General features: G+C 41.5%; 1 protein-coding gene across 6 annotated transcripts in view; it reads right to left on the bottom strand.

Moving 5' to 3' along the window:
- The window catches only part of mcamb (melanoma cell adhesion molecule b), a 29,937-nt gene that overhangs the window by 10,959 nt on the left and 4,741 nt on the right, over positions 1–14,237 (bottom strand). The window contains exon 1 of one of the 6 annotated variants that reach the window (XM_076100005.1): positions 134–212. The exons of the other annotated variants lie outside the window; for them this stretch is intronic. Coding sequence (XP_075956120.1) covers positions 134–197 — 64 coding nt within the window. The 5' untranslated portion in view covers positions 198–212. Of the gene's footprint in view, positions 1–133; positions 213–14,237 lie in introns of those variants that run through there. 6 annotated transcript variants of the gene reach the window in all.

Below are 14,237 nucleotides of genomic sequence, written 5' to 3'. Positions count from 1 at the left end.
TGAAAAAGGTTAATCGTTTTACATTTCATTTGTTTCATTTTTCAGACAAAATAGGGCGCCATTATACTGCATCTGAAGATACTTCATCTATGAAAAATTATTATGTGCGTAGTCTTGCAGTTAAGTGCATTACCATAACACCAGGGATGCCTGCTGATGATCTTATTACCCAGCAGACACTGCTTCCCTCCTGGCATTTCATTCCATCATCATCTGCACGGATAACAAACATTTACAGCTCCCCCCCCCCCCCCCCCCAAACTAAACCCGACTGCTTCTTGATCTGCATCAACAATAAACATGCCTTCCCCTTCTTTCCCCCGGCTCTCCATCCCTCCGTTTACATCTCAAACCCCCTTTTCTCTCCCACCTGCCTCTCCCTCTGCTGTGTGTTGCTGTTTACCACCAGCTAATGGAACTGGAAGGATGCTTTCCTGTTAAAGAAATCCAATTAGTCTCTCCAACATAGACATTTCCTGGCCATTAGCGTTGGAAGGACAACGCTGACTCACTCGCAGCATCCCATCCCTCCCTCCGAGGACCTACCTACAGTGAGAATTAGGATTCAGACGGGCAAACTCGGAGACTAATTTGTATCAGACCGAATGTTTCACAAACTCTTCCTTCATCCCGTCTGTCAGCTGGAGTCTGTTTGCTCACAGGAATCTCAATCAAATCTCATTAGTAACTTGAGCAGCATTTATCCCCACGGTGCATCCATCAGAGCGGCTGGCACTCCGAGGCCTCGGATCGATCCTCTCTGATGATGGGAGGGCAGATATTGGAGTCCATGCACATTTGATAACAGTTCTAAATCAGTATGACAGAATAAAGCTGAACAACAGCTCTGACAGCGACACACAGGGAAAGCAGGGCCTCTCTAGTTTTATGAGCTTCCTTCAGCAAACAATATTCTTATCCCTGAAGAGTGTGCGTTCGACCCTGAGACAACAATTTCACATGCTGAGTGTGTGATTTGCACAAGAGAGGGGAATGTGCTCTGTGTGTGCACTATAGTAAATATCTGCTGCAGACCCTGAGGAGAGGAGACTGTGGTAAGTGTGGATTCACTACGATGATGCAAATTTCATATTATTTCATGTGTATTACAAGTAAAATAGGACCTCAGGTTACTACTTGTTTCAAATTACTTGGTTTAAATTACTTGTTTCGTCTGACCAACAGTCCACAACCCAAAGATGTTCAAATTGCTATCACATATATCCAAGAAAAGCTAAAAATTGAGAACAATTAAGAGAAGGTCGGTATCCCTATAGGCTGCTTGCTAACTATGGAGCCAGAGGCAGTAAGTGATTAGCTTAAAGACTGGAGGCAGGGGGATTTAACAAGCCTAAAAAGTCACTGCGCCCGGTCAAAGAGATGCTCCAGCACACAATTGGTCCCAAACTGTTCCTTAAAAATGTTTTAGCAAATAAAAGCATTAAAAAAACTTCAGTGTAGTTGTGGAAGCACGTATATAAATATACAGTTCATGTGATAATGTCAAAAAACGAGTTTAAAAATGAAGAATGCATAATAAAGGATTCCCACACAGAAAGAGGAAAACGCTTAAAATAACAACACCGTCTGTGTTCCCACAAATACGCAGAAAAACATAAAACACACCATGAACATTGCAGTTAAAAGGGATATTTAGCTTTGATTTATGAAGCTAATTGAGTCTGGTTCACACGCGTGTACACACATGAACATATTCTTCCATCTTAATTAGTATGTCAACGCTGATAATCAAGCTTCAGAGAGCTCCAAGCTGCAGGTGATCCCTCTCCAGAAATAAACACCTTTGTTCAGCTGGTCACCCCCCCCCCCAAAAAAACACAGCTCATCCCAAAAAGAGGGTGGATTGTATTCAAAGGCACTGCAACCTTAGGTGCACTTAAAGATAAGACAAAATAAGCCCGTTATAAAAGGAGAGCAGACCCAGGAAGGATAAGATAATCTCCAGGGGGAAGTCGTATCAAAGACATTGTTGTGTCTACAATGAAGTCAAAGCCTTTTGTCAGGCTACACGATCAGTTTCTGTCTTCGGAGAGCGATGATAACAAAACTTCCTGCCAGACTCAGAGCTATAAAATCTCCTCATTTAGTCCTCTCAATACAAGAAGAAGAAAACCTCCCATAAACAAAGAAACCTATTGTCAAGTGATCAGCAGACATCAGGGTCATTTATTTTTAAACATTTATGACTTTGTATTTTGAACAGACGCTCTGACACGTACAGTAGACGGATGAGAGATGAAGCATGCGGTTGTTCAAAGGCTGGAATCTGTTTTGAATCTCTGACCATGACGGGTTTAGTTGACAGGCTGCAGTCGACCTGCCCTCTCTCTTGTCTGCTCTGGCAGCTGGCCCAGACCACAGATGGTCATTTGTGAGGGAGAGGAGAGGAGAGGACGTCCACCTTCAGCACATTAACTGGCATTCAAACCAGATTATCGTCCTAGACTCTTTCTGAGATTAATCGAACTGGCTGGCAGAAAAGTGGCGCAGGTGCAGAACATGCTCCCACAATTATTTATGGAAACTTATTTTTGAAAAGTTTATTTTTCCCCCCTCCCTTTTTAATTTGTTTACTTGACTCGTTTTCTCTTTATGTATTACACAAACAGGTGTATTCATAATGCAACAAAAGCACTCTGGTTGCCCTTCTGAAGGGATTGTGTTTTAGTTAGACACGTTCTGTCTTTTCTTAACCTTAAAGGTTCTCTATACGATTGTTAGATCATTGATATTATTGGTACGTCAGTCTCCCTCTGTGTGTGTTGTTGCAGCTCTGTTGTCGCTGTTTGCACCGTTAGCTGCGAGTCGCCGGCTCAGCCGTCGCCATGTTGAGAGCCGTATAGAGGCAATCCCTCTGCTCTGAATATCGAATTTAGCCCCTTTTTCCAAGTGCTGCAAGGGCCTTAACATAACCATAAAACAATAATCACGCTTTGTTCGCTAAAAAAAAGTATATATCAGTGTCAATTAACAGAGGTCCCTCATTGTATTACTAAAAGGTGTTCTCTAAATAGCATTACATTCTTTCAACACTTTCTATGATTACTACAGAAATGTTATTTCTAAGAGACAGGGCTGCAACACCGACGAAAGCTCAAAGCCAGACCAGCAGTCTGTAGACAGAGTGACGTTTGATACAGCACACAATGTGGAAATGCTCAACAAATGAAACAGGAAAGGTGATTAGATAATAACAATGATTCATTCCCTTAGGAGTATGGACATGCCTAGAAAATGTCATGGTAGTGACCTCATGACATTTCATCCTCTGGCGACCAAGAATATACTGAATAAATATGACAATCTGTTTGATTGGAGTAGATTTCTTCGTGGAAAATGTTGCCCGACGGTGGTGCTAATGAAAAGGTCAGAAGGTCACCAGAATAACCGTTTCCGGTCAACCTGGCTACTAGCTGTTGAGATATCTTTCATGTGGATAGACAGACAGACATTAACTTCCTTAGACACGGCTGCCTGTTGGGGAAAAAACATTAAGAAAGCACTTCCTCAAATGTGACGAAAAAGAAATCAGATCAAAGCAGCAGCAGCGCCCGACAGGCTGACTGCTGAGGTCAAAGGTGAGCAGATACGCACACAACCTGAGATCTGTCTGCCTGTCTGTCTGGGAGTTGTGAGGTGGGACAAGCACATCAGATGTGCAACAGGATCTGGTAAACACACACACACACACACACACACACACACACACACACACTGACGATTCTGAGCTGTATCTAACTGACCTGAAGTTGACTCGGCTCCAGCACTAAACGCATTATTACATGGGATTCAAATGTTTCAGAGCACATGACATACATTCTACTCAGCTACCTTTCATTCACTAGTTTCCAACCGCTTCATTCAGTGATTCTCAAGCAGCCTTTCTGCTCTCTCTAAAAGGAAATATCTGGTCCAGAACCCATTAATCTGAAAGAGAGAGCGCGCAGTTTTGTTTGAGTTACAGAGTCCTTATATAACCCGTTTCTTCTAGAAACTAATTTTAAGGTATTGTATTAATATTTACATACCGAAGAATCCCATGCTTAGACTCCATTTCATGTTTAATCTACTTGTGGCATGTCCCCCAAAAGAAAAGGCTGAGGCTTCACTGAACTGAGACATGAAAGGATGAGCATGATTATTAAAAGGAAGTAATGATATCGGGACAGCAGAGCTTCACTGTGTATACGTGTGTGTGTGTGTGTGTGTGTGTGTGTGTGTGTGTGTGTGTGTGTGTGTGTGTGTGTGTGTGTGTGTGTGTATTTGGACATGAACCTAGTTTTAATTGCTTGCCATCACCCACTAGCTTATCGTGTCAGGTGATAGCACTGCTGGGAAACAGTATGAACACAAAGGCAGAAAAAAAAACAGCATATGGGAGCATAAGTATAGTCACACTAAAAATGACAGGGGTCGTATTACATTCAGTTACAATTTAATAATTGAATAACTTTGTGGCAGTTTTGTACTGAAACAGAGCATGCATACCACAGTGTATATAACTTTGAACCAAACATTTCCCCTCAGACGTGCCGAAAATGAAGCGACAGCTCGGGGACATGTCTCCAGCCCTGTCACATCTAAGAATAACAATGGCCTATCAGGCTTGTTTGCTTACATGATACAGCAGAATTACAGTGCACTGACCCGACTGGCACCAGAAATAGCAACTCTGCTTCGGGACAGGGTGCGACATGAGAGAGGAAGCATGGGAAAACAGTGCCTCAGTCAGGCTTCTCTCTGTATGGAAGTAAATAGATCTAAGGGGAGTGAATAGAGAGAAACGTTAACATGAGAAAATAGATAAAAGATAAGCGAGAGAGGATAGAGAAAGAAAAGACAGAGGTGGGAGAGAGCAAGCGATGTGTGAAGAAAGAGGGTGTTTGGTTCTCTGACATTTATCACACTAATTCCTCAGTGGCACACTTACAGTATCTTGCAGGGGGAAGGACATGTTCTCAAGCTGAAGAGAGAAGAGAAATATAGAGAGACAAACTAGTACTCTGGTACTCCCTGACCTTCCACTCATTTCTCCTGACAGGCTGCAGGATGTGAATTATGTGCAAGTCCTGTCAGAGGCACTTTTTACTTTATAGGCGACAATTTCACTCGGCAGCTCTCTGATTCCTGCCAAATATATTCATATCTGGTATTAAAATCTGGTAAAAAAGAGGCATTATAATTCTGACTTGCAGTTTAGCATTTATGGCCTTGCAAATGTTGAATTGCTATCTTTTAAATATTAAACAGCTCTGTGTGCAAGATATGAAAATACATAATGCATGAAACATTTCAAAAATATGAAAGTGCTCAAGCAGCACAGCAATTTTCACTTAACATAAAGGGGCAAGTTTCAATATTTAAAGCATTATATACAGTATATGCTTCAGCTTATGGCGGTTATTGAGGCTGTACCAGTTTCAGTTACAATCAGTTTACTCGTAATTGGCATAACTACTCTGTAAGAACAGCTGTGAAATGTCTTTGGTGGCAACTGGAGAGCAAATGACACTGATGATGTCATCAGGGCTATTTTATGGAAAGCCGGGGTTACACACTGTTGACGGGCATTGTAAATATGGTCTAACAAAAGATGCCATTCTGTTGCATCGTGGGATTTAGAGGATCCAGCGATTTTGAAGCTTTGCATTTTGCCAAAACTGACCATAACCGTTGATGCTTTTTTATGATTTTATGTCTTTTGCAAGTCCCTAAACTTCATGGTGGTTCAATACTGGCAAGCCCCTTTATCTGAATCTGGAAGCAGATATTCTGAATACTATGTATGTGATATTGTCATTAAGTATAAGAAATGTTGGTTTATTCTCGAAATTGAAGCTAGTTAATTAACGGGAAATATACGGGTTCAATTTAACAAGGATGCACTCAAGTGACTCCAGTTAATGAAAATCTGGTCTTGACAAGCAAATAGAGCAGATCATGTCTCCTGGAGGACGAAGATTCTTTATAGACATAGTTGAGGGATGGGTAGACGCAGCCAAATTCTTATCCAGCCTGCAGAGACCCCTTGCCAGAACAGAAGCCCCACTTAGTTTGGTTTTACTCGGCTTGGCTAAATGGTGTAAAGGAATGTTATGAGAAACTCTTAAAAACGTATACACTAAAGGCCTTGTCGCATGTTCATCAATCAAATTAGTACTGTGACGCACCCCAAGGCATTTTAACACACACACACACACACACACACACACACACACACACACGGTGGACTCTTGGCCTTAATGAGGCACTCACAAGGAAAAGGACTCTCAGTGACTCATGAATACAGCTCCTGGCACAGCAGACACAGTTATCCATGAACTCAACATGCAGCAAAGTTTATAATGCCATGAATGAGCCACTCGAATACAAGACCGACATTTTTCTGCACTAGAGACTAATAAAGTAATAAATATGCATGATATTGTGCCGCTAACAATCCTCTCTGATCCACAGTGCACGATGACATCATTAGGGATCTTTCCAACCCCTCCCACACGAGGCTCTTTGACCAAAGTGTGTTTCACTCTTTCTTCATAAACATACATGCTTATTTATCCCGTTTGCTTGCATTCACCAGTTACCAAGGCTTTCTTTTACTAATGAGGAGTCTGACCTTACTAGCGTTGCATCAAGAGGAGACGTTTCTAAAACTAGTCTTGTTGCTGCGACCTTGGGCTGGGTGCTATGTTGGCTGCACACAGTAACTCTCATAAAGTACTGTACGCAGGACCGGCCAACAGCTCCAAATAGAAATAGCAGCTAGAAACTAGACTCTGAGGAATTACGGGAGTTTCAGGTGTGAAAGGATCAAGATAGGATGAGTGCAGATTGGTAAACCAGATGTAGCTGATCAGTGTCAAATTACATGTTAAATATTTAATGTTCAAGGTAAATGAACCTGAGCATCTACAATTTTGATATACATTTCAAGTCTGTTATTTAACAAAATGAAGGTATCAAAGAAAAACTGAAAGTTTCATAATCCAAAAGAATCATTGGATGCGACCCCCAAAAAACGTTGGACACAGTTGGAAGTGCAGACTGCTCCTCTGCATGAGGCCTGTGTGGAGTCCAGGTGATAGCTTTAATAGCTGTGTGCAGGGACAATGAGATGGACAGTGGCAGCTGCAGCAACCAAACTGCACATTCCCACGATGCCTGCGAGAAAACAAGGTCAACTTGTCATAGTGACCTGCCAGACACTTTCCCTAACACACACACACACACACACTCACTGATCCCCAGGGTGCTGGAGCCGAATGCTGGCAGTATCCACTCAACATGCCATCAGAATTAACGATTTCCAAAAGGCAGAGGAGACGAAGGCTACAAAGAATGTAAATACAGAGGAGGATCAGAGTGGACCACACAACAGGGAAGATGGGGAGGGAGTCACATCGCTCTCTGATTTCTCCCGGTGATCTGACGCTATATTCCATTTCAACAGACCACCTGTTGTACAGATCAGACCTGGCTCGGTTCTCCGCATGTTACAGCAGCATGGCAGTTTAGTTTTAGATGGGTCTCTTATAAGGTAATGTTGTTTGTTTTCCCTCACAGCATTTCCAGAAACAGTGTCCCTGCTACTCACAGAACACATAGTCCCTCTGAAAACTGATGAACAATATCGTTAGTAGACAGTAACTCCGATGAAAACTGGTCAAAAATTAAATTTCATCCGCCTCCATTGTATTGGCATGGCGGATCCACTTTAAGGGACAAATCTCTTAGAAATAAATGAAGTCAAAACCGCCTGGCTGGGTAGGGGTAAGTGAGAGCAACTAGTATTTTCAATTTCTTTCATCCATCTCTAGATAGTAGTCGCAGACCACAGCCGTGAAGATCCTTCATAGCAGGCCTTCATCTGCGAGGAGCAGCACAGGTTCACTGACCTGAGGCCGATCCCTCTTTGGTGAGCAGCTCTTTGGTCTTCCCTCAGCACTTACACTCCAAAGAGAGTTCACCCTGATCCCCAGCCTTTGATATCTATTTGGCAACAAAACCCACTCTTCTTAAGGTTCCACACTCAAGCAATTTTGATATGCCCCCCCCCCCCCCACCCCCCACAGATGCATATAAAATATGTGTTGAATACATGACTTCTGACTTCATGTGGGATGCGGTCATCTTCCCATGTCCAAAGCCACGACTCCCATAATATTGCTCTCACAATCTCACAGATCTATGCCTACTTGCATTTCTATTCCGGTGTGTGTTTGAGTGAATCTCAGTGGAGCATTTCCTCCTGCCTGCTCCCACAGTGGTACAAACGCCCCCTCCATCCTCTTTCCCACGTCCCAGACGACAAAATGGTCTCCAAATCAGCTCCTCTGTGAGCAGGCAGAAGTAAAATAACACAAGCTGCTTTGGAAGTATGGGAAAGGCCAACGGGGACGGTATTTATTTATTTTTATTTTTTTACAATGCTGCTTGTAATGGTACAAAAACTCAGAGAGAGAGAGAGGGAGAGAGAGTGTGAGAGAGAGAGAGGGAGAGGGAGAGAGAGAGAGAGGTCCCATGACATGGCTTCACAAGTATGAGATGTACATTGCTTGCTGCTGGCATATTATGGCTAAAGATAGATCGCAGATAAACACACACACGCACGCACACACACACAGAAAGCTCTTTACCCATTGACTCATGGGATAAAGTACTCAGCAGCAGCTCTTTCCTTTTTTGGTGGACACTGCAAGTGGTAATAATGAATCGCAAAATCTTTTCCTGCTCTTTCATGACAAGACATACATTTGCTACCTTTGTGTACATGTACAGGTGGGAGTTGGTGAATATGTGTGTTTGTTTGATACAGAAGTATCTGCACCACAATCGTATATCATATGCAAACTTGTTGAAAAGTTAGATTTGTTCAGAAGGTGTGTGTGTGTGTGTGTGTTAAAGATGGGCACATAAACGTCATGGAAATGATTTCCTTCCTGAGAAAGGAAGTGGTGACCTACTGCATTCATGCCCTATACAGTAGGATGGATGGTAGAGATGGGAATGATTCCATGTTTACCACAACTACCAAAAATTTGTTTTGATAACTTAAGACGGTTGTATGATTTCAGAGTTGGTCGAGGGAGATTTAAAGTAAGTTACATTGACAATACAACCCATTACATTAATAAAGTATTCATACCATTTCATGGAACTTGTAGAGACCTCATTGCATAATCCTCTAAAACCGTAACATATGTTTGGATGAGTCCATCCTTTGCACACTTCTAATCCCCAGTAAAATGGAAGAGGATTCACAGGTAAGAATGTTTTTAATTGCACTGATGTTCTTGTAAACTGTATCAGTGTTGATGTGACATCATCTCTTGCTCACATGCTTTGCCTCTATATTACAGGACAAATAATAAAACATCTCACATGTTGTGATCGGAGGTCCCGGGTGTGTGCAGCATGATGAAGCAAAGCTATGCAGCCATGAAAACAATGGCTCCTTTTGACTGCATCAGCTGTTGACTTGGAGAAGGCCGATAAATATAAAATATAAAAATTAAAATAACTGAAACCAAATCAAGTCATTCCAGATCACTTAACTGAATGTCTGCTGTGAGCAAGATATTTTAGTAATCACTGTTTCATCAGAAAAGAAAGAAAAAATAAAACTGATGTATAAGTAAAGCTTTGAGATATCCTCCTATATGACTGAAAACACTTTAAATTCTTTGATATACAATAGAGTCAGGGAGGAAATCAAACCTTAAAAGTGAACTACTAACAGCGACCTAGTGTAACTAACCACTGCACAGCCACAGCAAACGCATCCGTCTGCTCTGTGGAGTCAGCGGCACGGTGTCATGGCTGAGGCCTGACAGGTTGCATTAGGTTTAAAAGGATCCTAATGTGCATTAGATCAGCATGGAGCATTATTTCAGGAAAACAACATCCATTATTAAGCAGGGTGTTGAACCGTCAGAGAATAGACAGAGGATCCTGACAGGCCTCTAGTCTCCACTTGTGCCTGTGAAGCTCCCAGAGGACAGCTTCAGATCCAAGGATCAGCTCAAGCTTTGTAGCATCTACCTACAGTAGCACCGAGAACGCAACACAAGGCAACTTAAGAGAACGCATGCATATAGACAAACTCATGAGACCTATCAGACCGGTAAGTAGCCACGGTTCCTGGTAAACGAGCACCGCTGGAGAGACTCTTCTCTATCGCACGAAAAAGCTAAAGAGACCAGAGGGCAATGGGAGAGGAGTTCCTCTCACATTGGCAATAAGAGGGACAGAGAAGAGTCTGTGTGTGTGTTTGACCTCAGAGCAGAGACGAGAAGGGAAAAAGCACGTAAATCAACGTGTCAGAACGGAAAAAGAGACCAGAAATCAACCTGCAGCAGCCAGTGATGGAGTAGATGCTTATGGATTCTGCATTCATCTGCCACACACCACCAATAATTCTTATAATATTATCTACCATCAGTTTAAATCTCTCTGTAGTGTTTTGAACACCAAAGCGAGCGGAGACGGTTTGAAGTTAACCCCTCAGCTCTGGTTTCAAATCAACCTTCAGTTTCACACCACAAATTTAAAGCACATGGCTGCTTTTTCCTTCTCAATGCTATAAACTGTTCTCATGAACACCGCTGACCGTATATCATGTTGGAAAAAAATCAACCACACAGCAAAGTTTTTCACTAGTTAACTCCATGTACTCAGCATGCCAATGTCTGGAAACCACATCTTCCACATCTAGGTTTGGAAGAAAATTCAAGACCATCGTCGAAGCCATTTCTGTTCACCATCTTATCAGTGTCAGATACCAGGTGGCTTTGTTTAAAAAATCATATTTTGTATTGTGCTGCATTAATGTCCGATTAATGCTTTACAGGATGACAGATTTGCTCGCTGGACATCCTGCAGCTCTCTGGAAGCTTCTCTCCTGACAAAATTGTACAAGATTAAAATCTGAAGAAGACAGACTTCTTAGTCTCTTTTAAAGCCTCTTAGTGGCCGGAGACCTTGTCACATGAATTTCCTCGAAGACACAAAACACTAGCACTCACAGATAAAGGGTTTAATTATTTACTGTGGGAAAAACAACATTACAGTTAAGAAGCCATCATCAGCCTCAATGAGTTCCGTCTCTCTTGATTAACTTACGTCTACATCGTTTTGTACCTTTTTCTATCCAAAAAATGAAAGGACAAAATCCTTAAAAAAAAAAATGACAGACAACATGTCGAAAGTGAATATTGTTGAAGAGTTTACGGTTAAATCTTCCTTTGCCATGTTTGTGTTTGCATCTCTGTCTGTGCGGTTACTTAATATATCATCTGATCCAAATTGAATTTGGATCATATGATCTCACCATATTTTATTCCTAAAATAGTGTGGAGCAAACCACGTCAGCTGATACTCATCTACCAAAACAGATCTGGAGAGGAGGTAAACAGCAGACACACTGTACAACCAAGATGTTTTGCATGAAAAGGCATTAGAGCAGCTGTTTTCAGAACAATGCATGCATAATTTCCTTTTCAGGTTTCAGGTTATCCACAGTGGACATTTAAATACACGTAGTTGTTACAAACAAAATGAGCGCTCTCTTACAACAGTTGAGACACTGTGAACCTCAGAAACTAACAACAACAGTGTGGCAATTGTTTAGTATGTGATATTTTTGTGGTTTTGATGGATTTAATACTCAATTTCCTCACAAATTAAGCAAAGTGGTATTGGGGTTTGAAATTTGGCCCGGATGACATTCATAATACACATGTGGCCCATACATCACACATCCCTTATCCCATCTGACAAGTGTGAATGGTGTCGATTTCTACATTTTGGTAAAACTCCACACGCCTGCAACGCCTAAGAATGATCACTATTTCTTGTGGCCAAACCACTATGTAGAAACCATCGTTCTGACATCGGAGTCACTGTGACTGACAGAAAGGAACAGCTGGCTCGTCTGGGGGCCACAAAACAACTGTTGGAACAAAGGGAGACAAAAAAAAGGGATTTTGGAGGGGGAAAAATGCCTGAAGTCAACCTACAAGTGATGTCTAACGCACGTGTGCTCTTGATGTAAGAAGGCAAAGAAAAGAAGAGTTTAGATAGGCCTGTAGTGAATACATAGAGGTACATGGAAGTTTACCACTGCAAAAACATGACTTTAAATAAAAATACACAGATTTAAAACTGAATTCTGTGTTGAATCTTCTGATTATATTCTTGTAACACAAAGGTGGAAATGAAGGCAGGAAGTTTCTTTATGACAAAAAGCTGCTCAGTGTTTGTTTGTAAAGCTGCATGCCTCCTGTGGGCGCTCCCATTAACATGGCAGCTGTCTGGACCCACATATTACTCCATGAGCTTAATGAGGAAAAGAGAAGAATAGAACAATCACAGTCCTTCCTCTGTGATCAAAACTGAAACTTCATTTTCTTGCAACAATTCTTGGACAAACAGCTGAAGGGTTCCACTTTCAGACGCTATTAAAAACCCAAACTACGATTATTACTTTTGTGTATCAAAGTGAGCCAGACCGACATACCAAAAATCCAAACAACATACTTCTTGGGAAGAAAAACACAAAATGTTCAAGCATATTTTCCTAAACTTTGCACTGCTATAAGAGACTATTTCAATAAGTAATTAAAGGTGTAAATCAATGGATTTCCTTTTAAAAGATTCTTTCAGCCCTTGACCAAACACTAGCACCCATGTTCCCTGCACCTCTCCACCACGTCTTACATAATCACAGAAGTCTTCTCGGTGACCTCCTTAGTAATGGTGAGATGTTTTTGGCTGATGAGAGTTCGCTGGAGCTTTAGAGTTTATTTCAGGACTGATACAACATTGTAGAGTTCGGTTTGGTTTGTTGTTTCAACCGTGACCCAAGTTTAACTAGCAAGCCATCCCACAGGGTAGACTCATGTGTTATTGCTGCAGTAACCTCACTGCACTCAAGTGCACAGACGTCTAGCAGATAATCTGGAAGAATAAAATATCAACTATTCATATCACATTTACAACAGGACAGGAAGTGATAATAAAATGCTCAGCACTTCCTTCTTGTCCGATAAGATGATGGTAGCTCCATCCGTATCTGCTCTCCACTTCATATTCATGTGTAGCATCAAAAGGGTTGAGCCACTAGCGCAGTTTGGGGGTTTAGTGCCTTGCTCAAAAAGGACCTGACAGTTTGATAGGGCTGTAATACTTGTCTGGTGAATTGTGCTCTGAATACAATACTTGAGAGAGAGAGAAGGCCTACATCCTGCTTTCCTTCAGAGTTTACAAGGTTCCCACCTGCAAAACACTGAACTGAGTGACCGTAGACGCAACAGAACCCTTCATCCTGTTTGTATTTTCATTCATTTTGACTCTTGGCTTTGAAAGCGCCACATTGACCTCGTAACTTCTCACACGGCAGTTTTTTTTGGTGAATTTTAAAATGTTCCTGCTTTCCTTGAGTTGGACACAGGCCATGTATAAACAGGACATAAATAGATAGAGCAAGACATTTAATCAAATCGAATGTATTCATTATTAATGAAATCAGTGACTTTATAGACGGTTATAGCATGGCCACAGAGAACTATTGTCTCTAAATGGGCATTGGTTGTACATTACAGAGAACATACTGTAGAAGCTGATTGAAATTATTACTTAAAACTATTGTTTCAACAGTTAACATACATCGGTGAATCTGACTTTGCATGCATTTTCTTAGGTTAACAACAATCCCGAAGTCTCCATTTAAAGAGTGTAATATTCCAAAATATGAACGACCTATACACCAAACAATAGTTTGTGTGTATCTTTGGCTAGTGGTCCAATTCCTGCTGCACGTCACCACCTTCACTCGCTCTGATTTCCGGCTAATAAAAGCAAAATGCCAAAAGAAGAAGCTTTTCAATTTGTGTGGTTTGAAAGATTGTTTGCCACATTTAGTATTTTTGGTATGATGACTCATTGACTCTGTGGCAAAATGCACTAGGTACAATGCATGTACAGTATCCTCAATTGATATTCTGTATTGAATTTAAGCAACTCTGGTCTGGAGCTGGGGAGGTGTTATGTTTATAAGCTCAATAAATAAATCATTTTAAAATTGTAAAGATGTACTTTACGGGTTAAAATGAATTTAGACAGTCAGGTTCTACAGTTTGTCACCAGCAGTGAAACTGTAACCCTGCTTTACACAAAGATAACCCATGATGACAACAGATCATTAGTGGCAGTGAGCT

The sequence above is a fragment of the Anarhichas minor genome, unplaced genomic scaffold, assembly GCF_050575085.1.
Source record: "Anarhichas minor isolate MPS153535 unplaced genomic scaffold, ASM5057508v1 ptg000026l, whole genome shotgun sequence".
Classification (NCBI taxonomy): Eukaryota; Metazoa; Chordata; class Actinopteri; order Perciformes; family Anarhichadidae; genus Anarhichas; species Anarhichas minor.
This window is presented reverse-complemented; position numbering and strand designations above follow the sequence as displayed.